Consider the following 17333-nt stretch of genomic DNA (forward strand, 5'->3'; position numbering starts at 1 on the left):
GGTGGCACTAATTGCAGCTCCTTGACCCCTTTTCTTATTGTATGTTATATTCTTCAAAATAAAGATTCTAATGATAATTGTATCACACAGTAAGCTGCAGTTTTCTGTTGCAGTTTTTAGGCAAAATGTTGAAGTCAGATAAAGCAAATACTTGGATTCAGAAATCAGGTAAAGGGGGTACTGAAGCCAAAAAAGTTTGGGACCCACTGCTTAATTGTAAAAAGGTTGTAATATAGACAACCAGTAACTGACTACATTTACATACTGGTACCGCAGCTCTTTCACTCTCACTCAACTCACTCATTTCTCTCAAATGGAACCCTGTACAGTTGCTTCATGGTCATCTGATGCTTGTTCACGATCTGGTCTATTGTGGAGATGCTTATAGAGTTGACATTTTGGAATATGGCATTGTCTTGTAGGATTGCAGTACAGATCTGTCTCAATGTGATGGCATTATTTACCATCACCATGTTACAGATCTCTTGTTCTTGCTGTTCATTGAGAAGTTTTCTTCTGCCACCCGTGCAAGGTTTTCGTCCAATCCTAGACATAGAATTCAAAGGACAACACTATATTACCATTTATAATGTATGCCTTATGTATTTCTTACAGAATGAGTTACCATTGTAATTGTATTGTTGTTTTACTTACAGTAACTTTACCAGGATTCTAATGCATCACTGCACAGTGACTGGAATACTACTGTAAATTGTATCATCAATAATTCCATAGTTTATTTTCTCCAATATTTTTCTTGTCATTTTTAGTATCATAACATCACGTTGAGGTAAGATATTACTGTAGGCCTATAACACACACACACACACACACACACACACACACACACACACACACACACACACACACACACACACACACACACAGGTAAATGAGTAAATAAATACATTTCTTGCTTTATGCACAGTGTCCTGTCCTATACAACATATAATTCCATCATTGACTGAGTACATACCTGTTTTCCCTGCGAAAGGTTTGCATGATGGAGGAGTCTGTAGAGCAAAGCACATTAGACTGCACTCGGTGATCTACCTCTGCTATTGTGAGGCGATGGTTGATAACATGGTCTATAATTGTGGCCCGAATTTCATCCGGAACAGCATGGTGTCTTCGTGCTCCTCTGCCTCTTCCCCCTGTTCCACCACCACGCACCCTTACTCCTCCTCCTCTTCTTCCTCTTCCTAAAGCAGGCAGTTGCCCTTGTTCATTTACTTGGCCAGATAGGTAGGTAAGGTAAGTAAAAATTTGTTGTCTGTGTCACTCACATACTGGTGTGAACTGTGGTATGTTTCAGGCAGTTGGGCTAGTAAAATGATCAGAAGGATGAAAACAGAGAAAAACTTTGGCAGCATTGTAGAATTGTGCAAAATGAGTTCATTGTTTACTTTGTAGTAGTCGTAGCAGTCAGGCCAACAACCGTCATAAAATAAAATAAGGTGCTGCAGTCCAACATTCAAGGGCTGGAAACCAGGCGTGTGCTTTCCAATGTCGCGGTCATCCAGCTTTGGAAAAAGGTACAAATGTATGGTTTCACTCTATGAGGAAAGTGGAAACAAGTTGTGAACACAGCATTGTGATATCATCACCTTCTAAGTTGATATATTGAAACTATTACCAAACATTTGCAAATTTATGCAGACGATAATGACGGAGCAATATTAGCCTTAATTTGGAGTTGTGTTTCTAACCACCTGGTATATGTAAGTCCAATATTCACTGTCTTTTATCTCTGTTTTGGTATATACCAACACCTGAGTAAAATACTTGGCTCATAAACTGCTAAATATTCCAGTATGCTCACCAGCTAGTCTCTAACTGCGTCTGTCTGTTTCTGTCAATGCTGAAGGTGTTTAATAAATTTGAAGGACAGAATGTGGCACACAGCCAGCTGTGGACAACAAACAGAGGAACAATGTTGATGTGTCTGCAAAATCCTGAATACATTCAGTGACACCTGAACAGTCACATTAATAGTTGTATTTTGATTAACATTTCAGTAGCTTACGTTATATATGCAATACTGATTACACTGTTTGGTGCTGAACACTGGATGTCTCTTAGGCATACATTACATACAGCACAGTGAAGCAGAAATACAGGAGTTTGAACTCCAAGCTAAATCACTGGGGCATCAATCAGCCCATATAATCATATTTTAGGAGAAGCACTTTGAAGTGAGATTTGGTGAAAATTGGGAGCCAGTAAAAACAGAAAAATAAAGAAAAACGGGCATGAGGTGGTGAACTTTTAAGAGTTTTAACTTTGGTTTTGAGAAGTCTGAAAACAGGGAATTCCCGGGACATACCAGGAATATATCACCCTATTCAAAAAGGTCACAATTTTGTCACTAGTGTGATCATGATAAAATGTTATAATATATCAAATACACCTTGCTGACATTTAGAAGCGCAATTCTGAGCTCCTAATATTTTATTATTGCTGTGAACTTTCAATATTTGTTTATTCCTGTCTGTTCTGATCTTTGTAAAGCTGTGGTATTGGTGGACCAGATGTCAGAGGAGAAGGTACAGATAGCAATTAATAAATATATAAGTCAGGGTGAGTTTGTGTGGTTCATTTGTTCAGACATAGAGGCACAGCTGTAGAAGCAGGCTGGCCCAGGTGGGGCTGAAAAATACAATTTAATTTCACCATCAGGCAGATTGAACGGTAGCTGCAATAAACACTACTCCTGCTCCTTTCCTCTGTATGCAGAGAAGAAGGTCACATCAATATGTATGCACAAATGCCGCAATTGAATGTTTCCTTGCTCACCAGCACAAACACCTGTCGTGTCGCTAATGAAAATGAAAAAGGATGATTTCAGTATAAGACATATTGTGAATTTAATGGTGGATTAACTGTTCGCCCTCTCTACACAAACAGTAGAACTTATAACAAGGATCACTTCCACATAATACAAGACTCAGCCGATATGCCCACATTGTTAACACCATGTATTGTTAAAGCCCCAAAATAGAGCAGAATGCAATTTGAGTATAAATCACAGACAACAAAGTATGACCTACGCTTGCTTTGTAATGTGACCATGATGTCGACATGAAAGTAACCACATTTCATCATGTTTAATCATGTTTAGAATATCCAGCATTTGAACATCATGCATAATGGGGCATAATGCTGAATAATGCACCCCCATCAGTTGTGGCAAACTCGCAACCTGGCAGTTGCTCTGTGTTTTTTTATTAATTAAATTTCCATTACAAAACTGGATCACGATGCTGTATGCCCTTCCTTTTTTTTTGTTTTGGCAACCAGAACGATATCGCTTCAGGTAAGAAAACAGCAATTGAGCCTATATCCTGGCCCTGAAGAGCAACACCCTTTATTCTCAAAGTTCTAATCTACATACCAAGGTGCCTCCAAAGATGAATGAGGAAATACTTTGGTTAGCAAAGTGAACTTAATCCAAGCCCTCAGGTAAGGTCTGTATATTGGGTAATGTTACTATTTCTGTCACCTTCCTAGACACTACAGATGTAAATCCAGCATGTTTACTGTCACAGGCTGGTTTAGGACCCAAGAGCTACATCAACTGAACCCGGAAATCTCTGAGAGTCTCAACAGAGGGAACCTTGATGCTCAGTTAGGAGCGAACAGCTGATCCAGGAAATGCCTGGTGAACCAAACAGCAAGCAGTTCTACTGAATCTTGAATCCAACAGGGGCAAGGCTAGAGATGTAGTCAGAGACAGAAGGTGAAGGTAATTACCTGAGGTGCGGAGAACAGGCAAGCTCAGGGACAGGCGAGGTCGATACTGGGAGATCAATCCGAATAATAATAACGCTGGAGAGTTTTGCATTAAGGTGAAGAACAATCTGGCACTGTATGAGTGGAGGGGAACTGCTTAAGTATGGTGCTGATTGGTGATGAGTCCCAGGTGTGCGTCAGGTGATTTCAACAGGTGGGCGTGGTTGAAGGGTGCTGGCTGAGCTAGTGAGCAGATGAGAGGGAGAGTGGTAGCAGGTAAAGAGCTGACAAGTGGGACAGTTTACATCTTATATTCTTAATATATTATATTATATTATATTATATTATATATTATATTCCTTGTAAATAATGATGTTCATTACTGTTCTCTGTCTCTATCAAGTAAATAAATAAATAAAATGTAAAGTCACGTTTTATATTTCTAAACTAAAAATAAAATTCATTTTTGCTAAGTTAAAGACCCAATATCTCCTTGGTGTTTGTTTCCACTCTTGTACTTCTTTGATTGTGTAATTAAGTCAAAATGTTGAAGACAAAGAAGACATAAAATCTTAACTTCAGGAGATGGCTATGACTCAAAAGGTATTGAGAAAACATTAACGAAAAGTCACATGTTAGCTAATGCTGCAAACATTAGCTAATGTTAGGCTAACTAGCTTCGACTTTGCAAGCGGAATACAGGTCATCTTAAATGTGTTATGTTGCAAAGGATTGAAGTGGAAAGGAATTATTAACAGCTGATAGCAAACTGATACTATGTACAGTCTAGTCTCTAGTCTGTAGTCTACTCAGTTTCTCCAGTTATTAGAGCAACACCGGCTCTCAAAATGGAAAACATATACACCAGCATATTGCTGCTGCCATTATGATTTTCATTACAAGACATGAGGTTCTCTTCATGTTATGACAGGAAGTTTTTCAGAACATATGGTAAATGGTAACCCAACTGCATTCACCTATTCACACACACATTCATACAATGGCTGGGTGAGCAGTATCATACTGATGTGCACAGCATGGCACAGCATCGAGATTCTGAACTCCAAATCTCTCTCGATGCTGTGCCATGCTGTGCACATCAGTATGATACTGCTCACCCAGCCATTGTATGAATGTGTTGGAGTTCAGAATCTTGATACTTCAACATTTAGACTGCTGAGGCCAGGGATCAAACCATCGACCCTCGGAGAGGTGGGCGATTGCTCTACCTCCTGAGCCACGGCTGACCCCATATATCCCTATTATAACATGAAACTCATTTTAACTTGTTAGATTACAAAGCTTTTTCCTTGCTTCACAGCATTGTGTATCTCAATAAATCAAGAATCATTTACTGTTACAACAGGATAATTTAATCATAACAAGAAGGTTCAATAATTTTTGTTTTTTGTTGGACACAATATGTAGCAGCAGAGTAGCTGTGGTAAAATGTTTGCAGTAAAAAGTTTTCATCAAAAGAATTAAGCAAGTGCTCAAATCTGAGTCTCACTGGTTCTCGCAGTTATAATGTGCTCAGATTAACCAACACTATTCTATGATCAGTCTGTCAGCTAAGCATTTTCATACACAGCACACTCATAGAGTGTTTTCCTTTGCAGTGTGACAGCTATGGATCCTAAACCATCTACTTTTTGCTGCAGACTCATCATAATCACCACCCACACTGACTTTACCCCACACAAAATCAGATTTGTAGGTGTATCAAGATTCTAATGACAAACGGTATTTATACCCATCCATGTTGGCAACATCCAGCCTGTCGTGCTGTGCGTCAGATCCCTAAACTCGTCTGTGTAATTATTCAGTCTCTGCTTCTGTAATACATCAGTAATGCTGTTTATGGCCCAAGGTCAGAGCAGAGGGGCCAGGGAGCCAAGCCTGTGATGGATTAATAGTTTCCACGGCTTTGAACTCTCAGAGACAGTGTCAGACACATGTCAGCAAATCTAAAAAGGCCCCTTTTTTAGACTCTAGACACTTGAGAGGGAAATATGGCTTCAGTGCTTCACTTTTCAACCAGCAAATACAAGGCTAAATCACATCACACTATTGTTAGATAAGGTAGGGTAATGCATGTGTGAAAGAACACCAACACTTCAAATTTGTTACTTTTTCAGAAATCATAATCCATCTATATGATTACCTGAAAATGAATTCAGGTCAGTGTTTTAACAGGATACTGATAAGACTTTTCATTCATATGTCATTATTGTGCTTGTTGAGGGTTTAGAGCACTGATGCAGTTCACCCATGAGTGATTATGCCTTGCACTTCTTTTAATTTACAACTTAATACCTAATCATTCAGCCTTGTTCCATCTCAAAATCCAGATTAATTCTTGTTTGTGCTGCTCATTACTCACTAAATAATCAGCCTCATTGTGCCTGAAAGATGTTCAGAATGCCATGAGAGATCTCTTGGCATCAACCTTGAACTTGAAAGCAAAGTTGTTTTTGCTTTGGGCTTCTTGTTCAGCCGCGGTTCAGTTCAATGCACATACAAAATAAAGGAGCTTGTTACCTCCGCCTCCAACATTTCCCTCTGTGGATCGTGGCCTTGCTGCAGTTTAAATTTGTTGTTTGCAGCTGCAGTCTCCAGGGTGTTAACCTGAGTTGGCACAGTTCAGTGCTCAGTAGGAACAGATGTCGAGGGTTTTGAGGTTTCTAGAATGTTCTGTGGCCATGAGCTTTAGTTTTGAATGTGGACTCAATACACATGATGGAGGACAAACTCTTCTGAATAAAGTGGCCTACAGTTCATATTTCTTGAATGTATCATCCAGCTTGCTTGTTTGTTGTTGCCTGGACTCTTTCACAGTGCAGATATTCTAATCCCACATTTACATCTGGTGCATTGCTGTCTTGAATGGTCCATATAAGCCGTGGGGAATAAAGTATTTGATACCAAATAATTTGCCAGATGGCTGCTTGCTTAACCCTGCATCCCAGCTACACCTGCCAAGCTTTCTGTTCTTACACAGCATGTTTTCATGATAACTGTGAATGGGCAGGGAAGTTGGTTTGGTTACCAACGGCTGGTTAATTGCCTGAATGATCATTGATCTGAATGTCTGATGAGGTCAGAAATTTTGGTCAGTGGCTCCAAGGTCAGATTTCAGATTGTATGCCTGTTGTCAAAAGTTTAATTCCAAAAATGCTGCCTTTCCCTCTGTTTGGCAGCACTGAGGATGCAGTTGATTTAATAAACTTTATTGAAATTGTCAGCGGACAAAAACCACTGTACTTGATAAGTACAGTGCAGCTTTAGTAAATTTTGAAAGGTCCTTGATTTCAGACAGAGATAGACAAAAGCAGCTGCTCGTTTCTAGCAGCTGAATGTTGATTTTGCCAGCTGAATTGACTGTTGTTGTTGGGAGAGTCTATCAGCTGTATTTAGCTAGTTATTTAAGCTAACAATTTCACATGTTGGTTGCAAACACTGTATCATGCTAACTTATTGATGTTTCCAGCTTTTACAAGACTAACCTACATGTTTAGCAAACCTAATGCTAACTCTGATAGAACTTACACAAAATGTCTTGATCTCCTGCCCGCACACACTAAACAACATTAAAATGCAAATTAACTTGTATTTCCAGTAGTTTATTGACCAAGTACTTTTATACTTCTGCTTCAGTATGTTTATCAAATGATTATTTTTGCTCCTACTTTTACTTGAGCAATTTTTGTGCTAGTAATTGTGGTTTTACTTGAGTACACATTTTCAGTACTCTACCTACCCACCATAGGTTACTACTTAGGTCATAAATTTCAGTTTAAGTTACAGCAGATAAACACATATATTATATTATCCATTCCTTAAACTTTTGCTCTTGTACTTTGGGTCTTCACAGACTCCACTCTCAAAACTCTAAGTATAGCCCTATGCACACTACTTCAATGTGGAGAAATGGGAAGCTTGACAGGCCTGCCATGCCTGGTTAGGGTTGCTAAGCTATGACTGAAAAATCACTGTTCGGGGAAGGGTTCAGCAAATGGTCAACAACTTTAGATAACTACACTAAACACCAAGCAACTAATTCAATCTGCTTGCTGCCACATTTCTATAAACATTATTTATTTAATGCCCACACATATTTCATTTTCTCTCCGATTTCGTTCCATAGATATTAAATGAGGGCCAAATTGTTTGCTTTCCTGGCTACTTAACACAAAAAAGGAAATGCAAGTCAATTATTTGGTTAGTTCTTCATCACAATTACAGCCTCAAAAGGCTTAAACATCACTTACATTGCAACACATTAAACAATATATGAAAATGACAACTCACATTATATCCTTATTGGGGAAGAAGAAAGTGTTCTATTAAGCCATGATGAAGAAAAGAAGAGGAGGAGACCTGTGAGGAAAAGCCTCACAGAATTGGAAGTAAGCCTACTTATTTACACAGGCCTTTTTTAATAATGTCAATAAATGAGAGGCAAGGTGAGAGGTTGTGTGGGAAAGTTTCCCTGTGATTTTTAACACTAGCAATCTCAGCTTCGGAGTCTCAACGAGAACATTATATTTATACCCAGACGCCTAAAAGGGAGAATGACACGTTTACAAGCTGTGTTTCATCCTGACAATTTTTTTCCTGTTCTCAGCTTTATTGGAGAGATAAGACAAACCCTCCATGAAACGCTTCGACCACCAAACGCATTTACACATTAGTGTCCCTTTGTGATGTTTATAATGTCAAGTTTTTCAATCATTTCATTTGGGCAGAATAAAGTGATTGGATGGGTGTATTGCACTGAATCTGTCCGCCCTGCTGTTAAAGATCTCATCCTGGTCTCTGTTTCTGTTTCTCTGGCTCAGACTCAAACTCCACCCCACTGAGTTTCACTTAAATGTCCATGCACAGGGTACAGTGACAGCCAATGCGATAACTATTTCTCTATTCGGCCAGCACACTTATCAAAGGCTAACTGCCTGGCCAAGGTGATAAACCTAGCCAGAAGATAACTGCTCAGTGTGTGAGTTATGAGTTTGACTACTGTATTTATTCAGTTGACTGTCAATATGTGTCTTGTTTTCATAAAAGAGAAACGTTTTTACATTTAATTCTTCCTGTTAAAAAAAAATGATGCATTTTTTTGTGCAAGCCATTTCATTAGTGCTATATGTTACTGCATAGAGTATGGGCCAGAGCACACACAATAAATGGTAGTTTTATGTCAGACAGTTAAAAGCAAAAGAACGTATTTCACATGCTCCCATCCCAGCTATCAACTTTGGACTAAGTCTAAGGCAGCTAATTGAGGGTAGATAAGTCCACACACTGCAGCCAAATTGCTTATTAACTCATACATTTGTTTCCAACCAAATAACCCACGACTCTTAGTGTAGCCTTATCTATTAGGCCCACAGGAAGGTGCTGTGCAGTGTGTGACTATTAAAAAGAAATGGGGAAATGTCAGCTGGTGAGAGGTTAAGCTACTTGGCTCAGCAAACTGTTCCGGTGATTCTTCAGATGTAGAGTAAATAAGAACTCAAAGGTGGAACATAAAGCCATGCTGTCTTTTAATTTCAGTGTGGCGTGTGTGCCCCATAATGATTTAGTTTGAGCCTGTTGGAGAGCAGATTAAACACTGAAGGCTGCTGTTTGTGCAGTAAAGATCTCAAGCTGCTTCACTCTACAGGCCTTTTCTTTGAGCTCTGGCTGAGATGATTGTCAGTAGTATGATACTTTGCTGACAGAAACTCCTAATGTATCATTCAACCACTAATGTCTGGTCAGTGGCGTGCTGGTCGTTTCAGCTGATACTGCCTTCTTTTTACATTTGCCACTTGTGAAAGAGGGAATGACATCAGGGGAGCCCTCAAAGGAGCCTGAGGAAAGGGAACATGGAGCAAGTGTCTTTCTTTCACCTTTGCTGCCACTCACTGGTCCTCTCATCTCTGGTCCCTTTCCTCTTGTAACCCACGAGGGAGGGAGGGGTCATAGGTGGCGTTCTGCCTCAGAGCGCTCGCTTAAACTTCATTATGCAGATTTCCTCCATTTTGGGATTCTAATGCCTCATCCTCCATCTCCCCATTGAGTCTGGAGTCAAATCATTAAAGGTTGGCAAAGGGGAATGATGTCAGGGAAATCAGTATGTCAATGAATCTCTGGAGGCTCATTCCTGGTCTGGCCATTTGAGGCTGTTTATCACTCAGATGCACACACAGGCTAATCACTGTAGAATGAAAACTGACTTTCTCAGTAGAAGCTAATAAGCTTAAACTTTCTGGGTTAAATATAAACTTAGCAGCACAGTGGGTCTCCTCAAATGTTTATTGTTGGAAATAACAGATGTCTTAAATCACTAGTGGTATATAACCAATGCTATGTTATTGATTCAACATCTTGAATCAGTGTAGGTGGCTATAGGTGGCCCAATCAGTACCGCACCACAGCTGACAGTGCGACTTCCAGCAATGCTGGCTATCAAATGTTAGTCTCCCACTGACACCACGAGACACAACCCCAACGCCTCAGGAGCTTTTCCCACAAATATGTCCAAAATAGTTGGGAAAACTGTAAAAATTATTGACAATATGTGCATCATTAAAGTTATTTAATATTTGAACTAAATGACAGCACATTCTTACTAACATGACAGCTAGTTTCATTCACAGAAGCATCCTTATTTGTCTTTTAAATAGGTACATACAGCGTGTTCTTCTCAGTTTAGCTGAGAAAGGCTCAGTAGATTGGTGCTTTATCATCTCCAGCTGAGATTTCCTTCAGCGAGCGTGAAGTGAGCTTTTCCTGCCTGATTGTTTAACAGCTCTGCAAATAATTTAACAAATGACCGCAATGTACAATTCACATGAAGAATCACTTATTTGGTCTGTTGCACAGTGAATATGTAACCAGTATGATTTTACATAATTAGGACAGGATATGATTGTATTGTGTTGTAATTACATGGTTTTCCTTTTTTGGAGTGGGAAAGAGTAGCAGGGATGTGTGAATAGCAATGGCCTCTTTTTGGATTTGCAAAGGGTATTGAAAAACCATTCCAGGCTTTTATCACTATGGCTTCCACAACAAACAATATGAATTGTGTCAAATTTTAGGCAATATTGAATATCTGCACATTTCAGCTTTGTGTTAAGCAGGAGTGGGTGGTAGAAAGGAGAATGTAGACGAGGGAAGGAAAGGAGAACAGAAGAGGGCAGCAGGGAATGAAAGAGGTCTGAGGATGACAGGAGGCATGGGATCACCACCATTAACACCATTATTGCTTATGTTTTTTATTCTGTATGGTTTTTGTCTGTTGATTTAGCCTGAAATTCCTTTTAGTATTCGGTAACATTTTGGTGAATGAACGTTGCCCACAAACGGAACAGATCAGGCAGATTCAAGCAGCCAGTATAGCCCATCAAAAGCTGTGTCTGACCACTTCTCTAACTTTCTGAAAACAACAAGCTGACGTTCATGCGAGTGATCACATGGGTGCAGTATGTGTAGGTTAGAAAGATGTCAGTTTCAAAACTACTTCTTCACTTCACAATGTGCTCAAACAAGTGCAACACTATGTATGCCCTTCAGAACAGACAGTCTAAAAATATGCTTTATTCTCCCCGCCTCTCTTTGCCCTCCAGCTTTTCAACCGTTCCGTTATATTTTGTCTATATGTTAATCTTTATGAGCTTCCACAAAGTCATTTCTTGTCTACCTGTTGTCCACACAATACAAGAACAATAAAAAGACGACAAGCACAACAAAAATGCACAATACAAGCCAAAGATCAAAAAACAAGTGAACTGACTTTAACATAGTTTAAGACTTTGTGTTGAGATTTAATGTCAGCAGAACGTCTTCCGTGCTGCCTTCACACAAAGCCATCACCTGCACTCTCCTGAGTCTCCTCCAGGGTTTACTGTGCTGTTAAACTGAAAACACTAATGTCAAACCAACAAAGTGTTGGGTCTCAAATGAGGATTTAATATCAGGTTTGACAGGCTTATTTCCCCATGGAATCCCTGACTTGTCAAATCCCTGCTTATCCCTGTGAAACTAAACTATGAAACTAACCACACTCGATGGTCAGTGGCAGGTGTTGGGGGTGGCCTCTCTGGAAGTCAACAACAATCTCCTTGGTGTTGCTGACATTCAGCAGGAGGTAGTTGTTTCTGCACTACATGCACAGAAGGTTGACGTCCTTCCTGTAGTGGGTCTCGTTGCCCTTGGTGATGAGACCCACTAGAGTTGTGTCGTTCACAAACTTCACGATGTGATTGGTGCTGTAGGTTGTTGTGCAGTCGTGTGTCAGCAGGGTGAAGAGCAGGGGTCTGAGCACACAGCCTTGGGGGGCCCCTGTGCTCAGTGTGATGCTACTTGAGGTGTTGTTGCCGACCCGTACTGCTTGTGACCTCTGACTGAGGAAGTCCAGCAGCCAGTTACAGAGGGAGGTGCTGAGCCCCAGTTTGTCAAGTCTGCAGATTAGTTGTGGTATTGTGGTGTTGAATGCTGAACTGAAGTCTATGAACAGCATCCTCATATATGAGTCTTTTTTGTCCAGGTGGGTGAGTGATAGGTGAAGGGCAGAGCAGATTGCATCCTCTGTGGATCTTTGGCTCAGTATGCAAACTGGTAGGGGTCCGGGGGGTGGAGGGGTGGATTTTATGTGTGACATGACTAGCCGTTCGAAGCACTTCATGATGTTTGGTGTCAGTGCCACAGGGCGGTAGTCACTGAAGCAGGATGGAGCAGCTTTCTTCGGTACAGGTATGATGATGGCGGCCTTGAAACATGATGGAACAATGGTTTGCCTCAGTGAAGTGTTAAAGATGTCCGTGAAGACATCCGTAAGCTCCTCTGTCCTGACAGTCCTTCAGCAGTTCTGTGGTGCGGGCTTGTAGTCCGTGGTGGCCTGAATGCCCTGCCATAGGCTCTGTGCATCTCTGCTGTCCTTGAAGTGGGAGGCTATCTTGTGTGTGTAATCCTGCTTTGCTTTCCTGATGCCGTGGTGTAGCGTAAATACTTTGGTAATCTCATGATCCTTATTGCACATGCCTCTTTTCAAAAGAATGTCCTTCACAGCGAGTCGTAAAGATAACGTGACTGGTGAAGACCAGCTCTGACAACAAACAGATACTTTTGTCTCCTCTCTTCTCTGTTTATGATGCTCGTTACATCAGTTCCACGCATAATGACAACACACACATACATGTTGTTTATCACATGTCTAGATCCTGCATGAACTCTGTCAATCTGAGACCAGTGCTGCATTGTTTTATATGTGACCTCAATAAATACTTTAGCTGTGAACTGAAGACCGCTTCAGACCGCTCTTGGGCTTCTAACAAAGAATCAGGGCTAACAGCGGGCAGGTTGGCTCTCGCTGTTCTCTGGCCAGATTCATCCCCGGCTCTCAAGGCATTGTCTCTGGCCCTCAGCAGCCCATGGACGTCCCCTGTCAGGCATGGCTTCCGGTCAGCCTGAGTGATGATGCTTTTTGTGTGGGTCATATCATCGCATCGCATCAAAGCAGTCTTGAAGAGCAGAGGAGGCCCCCTCTGGCCACACTCTTACCTGCTTCTGAACCGGTTTGGTGAATTTCACTCTCGGTCTGTATGCTGGCATTAGCATAACAGTGATGTGGTCAGAGAGTCTGATGTGGGGGAGGGGGGTGGCTTTGTTTGCTCCTTTGTGAGTAGTGTAGACCAGGTCCAAAATGTTATTCCCCCTTGTTGGGAAATCAGTATGCTGGTAGAGTTTTGGGAGGACAGTCTTGAGATCAGCAATGGTTAAAATCCCCGACGAGGATGATGAAACCGAATGATTATTTCATCCTCATTCCACAACTTTCCATGCACAGGCATACTTACGAGACAGCAAAGTTTTCATTTGATTCTCTGTCTATTCGCAGATGTGGAAGTCAATATCCAGAAACCATTTAGCAGATGGTGTGGCAATATCCACAAGCCACCTCAAAAACAGAAATCTGTTTTTCTTCCCCAACTAATAAGCTTTGTGACCTCAGCCTCAGAGATTTTTTGAGCCTGTCTGTGCAGTTGGTATGATGACATGCGCAATATTGTGTCTCTCTTCTGCCTTTTGATTGATATCTCTGCATGTTGCTTCAGATTTTATGGTATTTTCTGTCCCCAACTCTCCCTCCTAGATGTCCTGTTGTCTAATGGTTCATACTACACAATATTTCTGTTTCTTTTTTTATTTTGACCTCTTCATGTCACTGTGCTTGTTCTCTGTAATACTCGCTGGCCGTAACGGCTAAATTTTTTAAAGTCTTATCTTGTCTTATCAAAATGTCCACTGAAACCTGCCAAACCTTTTTTAGTCAACTGTCAAGTCTTCGGGGCGTGATAGTGTCACAATCTCTCCCTCATCTGCATACCTGCTCAGCCAGTACACACCTGATGCTAATCACAATCAGTGCCATATTTAAGCAGCTTCCTCACACTCCATCTTCGCCAGATTGTCCTTAGCTCTCATGCAAGACTCGGCAGCATATACTTTCGGACAGATTCCCCGGTTTTGACCCAGTCTGCCTTTGACCTTGTCTGTTCTCCTGTTTCCCAGTAAAGACCTCTGTTTCTGTGACCCCGACTACGAGTTTCGTCTTGCCCCCTCTGTACCACAGTATCTGAGGGACTCACATTGTGTCGGTGCTGCATTTGGATCCTGGTATCGAAGTCGAGGGCTCAACATGTCACGCTCTACCAGAACTATTCAAGATGTGGGGAAGGTACTGAAGTCTCGCAGAGAATGTGAACAGGAGAAGTTGACTGCATTCTTTGACAAATGGGCAGGAGACTATGAAAAGGTCAGTTAAATTTCAAAAGTTATCTAGAAGTATTTGTTTTGTTGATTTGATTTAAGATCTTCTTGCAGTTTTGGACATTAGTTAGGGACTGTTCAAATAAAGCAGTGAGGCTTGCTCACATTCATCCTCACAGAAACTGTTTTAACCACTACTTTTACTTTTACATTGTGCATTCTTGCATTGACTGTGAACTGTTTTGCTTTGCTTTTGTACTGTTTCTGTTTTGTTTTTTCAGTCTTTCTTTTTTGTTTTTGCAGTTTCCTTGTTTTTGCACTTGTTTTGCTTTGTTGTCGGACCTCATGTTGTCCTTTTGCACCTTATGTTGCCTGCCTTGTTTCTGCTGTCAATAGCATGCATGTCACATCTTGTCCACTTGACAGTGGATCTCATCAGGTGGATCTCTCTCACAAACATACAAAAACACAATTGCTCTCCTCTGATTCCTCTTCATCTCCACAGTCTTATGACAACTTGTAAATGAAGCAAATATTTCAGATAACTGCTGACCACAGCATATGATGGGCTGGTATTGATTGAATGGTTTAGATGTCTTATCTTGAACATTGTGTCTTCAACAGGATTGCAACATGTTGGACTACCAAGGACCAAATCTGGCTGCAGCTTTGATTTCCTCCAACTTCAGTGGGAATCGAGAGGCAGCCCTGGTTTTGGATGTCGCCTGCGGGCCTGGACAGCTACCTAAATTGGTGAGTCTGCAGATGTAAAACTCTGCTACTATTCTTTCAATGAGTCCACAACTGATAATCATCAATACACAGAGACTGTAATGTCAGAGCAAAAATTTCAAATGTCAGGTCATACACCAGTGTTAAGGACCTTGTCCAGTAATGAATATATTAACCTTCCCTTTCACCCAGCAACCTCCAACTCCTCAGCAATGTAGCCAGCTTTGCTTTGTCCTGAAAACTACTCACTCTGTGTGCAGCACGAAATCAGATTGTAATGAATTTTTTTCGACAAATTTCTTTATCAAAAAAGTTGTTTGCATTGTAAATAGATGCTTCACTTGTTCTTTTGTTGTATTTCGACAAAGAAGCTTTTGTATTAAAGTGCACTTGCTATTACCACAGTAACCATGGTTGTCAACAAATCAGCCAGGACTGAAGTCTTGTTTGTTTGTTTGTTTGTTTGTTTGTTTGTTTGTTTGTTTGTTTGTTTGTTTAAAAAGACAAAGAATGTCAGACTGAATGACTAAGTGATAACAAATACTGAGTCTTATCTTGTTTGTGTGTTCCTCGGCTGTACATAGATGTATGAAATGGGCTTCAGGCACTTTGTGGGGATTGATTGCAGTCAAGGAATGCTGGACGAAGCAGCTAAAACTGGTCTCTATGAGGACCTTAAACTGGTCAAACTTGGAGCTGAACCGCTGCCTGCACAAGCTGGTAAAATATGTACACATTTATACAGTCATATTATTTGCATTAATGATAAAATGTAAATAATATCTTTGTAATAGTAGTAGTTAAAAAAAAAAAGTCTAACTCTGATCATGTCCTTGTGTGGAAACTCATCTGCTCTCTTTTTTCTTTATTTCCACTCCAATCCTCCTCCACCATTGCTGTTATCTGTCTTCTTCTCTACTCCCTTTGTTTCTTTCTGCATTATCCCTCCCTCCCTCCTCATCTTCTCCTGGTTCAGGTACAGTTGATGTGGTGGCCATGATCGGCGCTCTGCAACCTGATCTTGTACCGTTCAGTGTTTTGAGGGAGTTGTGCAAAGTCACTAAACCAGGTAACCAGTAGCAGGTCCAATCAGGCTTTGTGTTGCTGTACTTGTGCACACTCACTTTCTTTTTATGTGCGTTCCTGTCTTCAAGTTATTTTCAAAAGAATCCCTGGGATTTGATCATCACATCAAATTTCCACAGGTGTTGCAACGCTCACCAAAACAGAGACTTCAATGACGTTTTGTCTTTTCTTGCAGGTGGCTTGATTTGTGTCACAAAGGCTCAACACAGTACTGATCCTCAAGGCTTCACTGGTGTTTTGGAGAGAGAGTTCAAGATCCTGGAGGATGAGGGACTGTGGCATCTCATAGATGTCAAGACGTCTGACCAGTACATTAGAGATGCGAGTCTGATAGGCAAGAATGATGAGCAGGATTTGGGATTTACCTGTGGTAGAGCATACTTGTTCAGAACACCTCTCATGTGATCCTGCAGAACGGAAAGCATCAGAATCACTGGCCCAAAATTTTCACATCCCACAATTTAATAATTCAGAAGTGGTAAAACAACTGAAACAATGAAGCTGTCATTGTACACATCTTAATCAAGTATGTTCGATATATTTCTCATACTGTCAGTTTTTCCTGGTCTGTGAAATAAACATTGATGGAAACTATACAAACAATGCTTCATGCCTATAATATGCTTCCAACAGAACCAATGGAGCCCTAACTGTCATGTTCAAGCATTCAGGCCTGTATTGTTCTCTTGGTGTACCCACATATGCATTTCTCCTTGTCAAAAAAATGGTGATAGATAACACGTCACACATCTCATGTTTTCCCCCATTTCTGTTGACCAGTGTCACTATGTCATTGTAACACCTGTCACGCTGATTCTTCAACAACAGACCTTGTCATTCCACCTCCTGCCTTTGTCAATCACCTGACACCGCTGTTTTAACTCGTGTTTCCCGTAGATATAAATCTTGACCTAAGGTCAACTGACTGTACATGTCACACTTGATAGATGTTAATAGCTTAATTTTATCATACACTTCATGTGTGTGTAAGCATTTACTTTTGCTGTTTCTGCATTTATTTGTTT

General features: G+C 40.8%; 1 protein-coding gene across 1 annotated transcript; it reads left to right on the top strand.

Moving 5' to 3' along the window:
- The first annotated feature begins 14419 nt into the window (after positions 1-14419).
- On the top strand, positions 14420-16713 carry LOC139330111 (methyltransferase-like protein 27). Its single transcript, XM_070960850.1, has 5 exons — positions 14420-14536; positions 15115-15243; positions 15807-15942; positions 16199-16291; positions 16484-16713. The coding sequence occupies exons 1-5, from the start codon at positions 14420-14422 to the stop codon at positions 16711-16713; spliced, it is 705 nt and encodes a 234-aa protein (XP_070816951.1).
- The last annotated feature ends 620 nt before the right edge of the window (positions 16714-17333 follow it).

Source organism: Chaetodon trifascialis, chromosome 4 (genome assembly GCF_039877785.1).
Source record: "Chaetodon trifascialis isolate fChaTrf1 chromosome 4, fChaTrf1.hap1, whole genome shotgun sequence".
Classification (NCBI taxonomy): domain Eukaryota; kingdom Metazoa; phylum Chordata; class Actinopteri; order Chaetodontiformes; family Chaetodontidae; genus Chaetodon; species Chaetodon trifascialis.

Coding starts and splice junctions, on each gene's coding strand:
- LOC139330111 (XM_070960850.1), top strand. CDS start 14,420: ATGTCACGCTCTACCAGAACTATTCAAGATGTGGGGAAGGTACTGAAG. Junction 14,537..15,114: donor GGGCAGGAGACTATGAAAAG/GTCAGTTAAATT, acceptor TGTCTTCAACAG/GATTGCAACATGTTGGACTA. Junction 15,943..16,198: donor ACCGCTGCCTGCACAAGCTG/GTAAAATATGTA, acceptor CTCCTGGTTCAG/GTACAGTTGATGTGGTGGCC.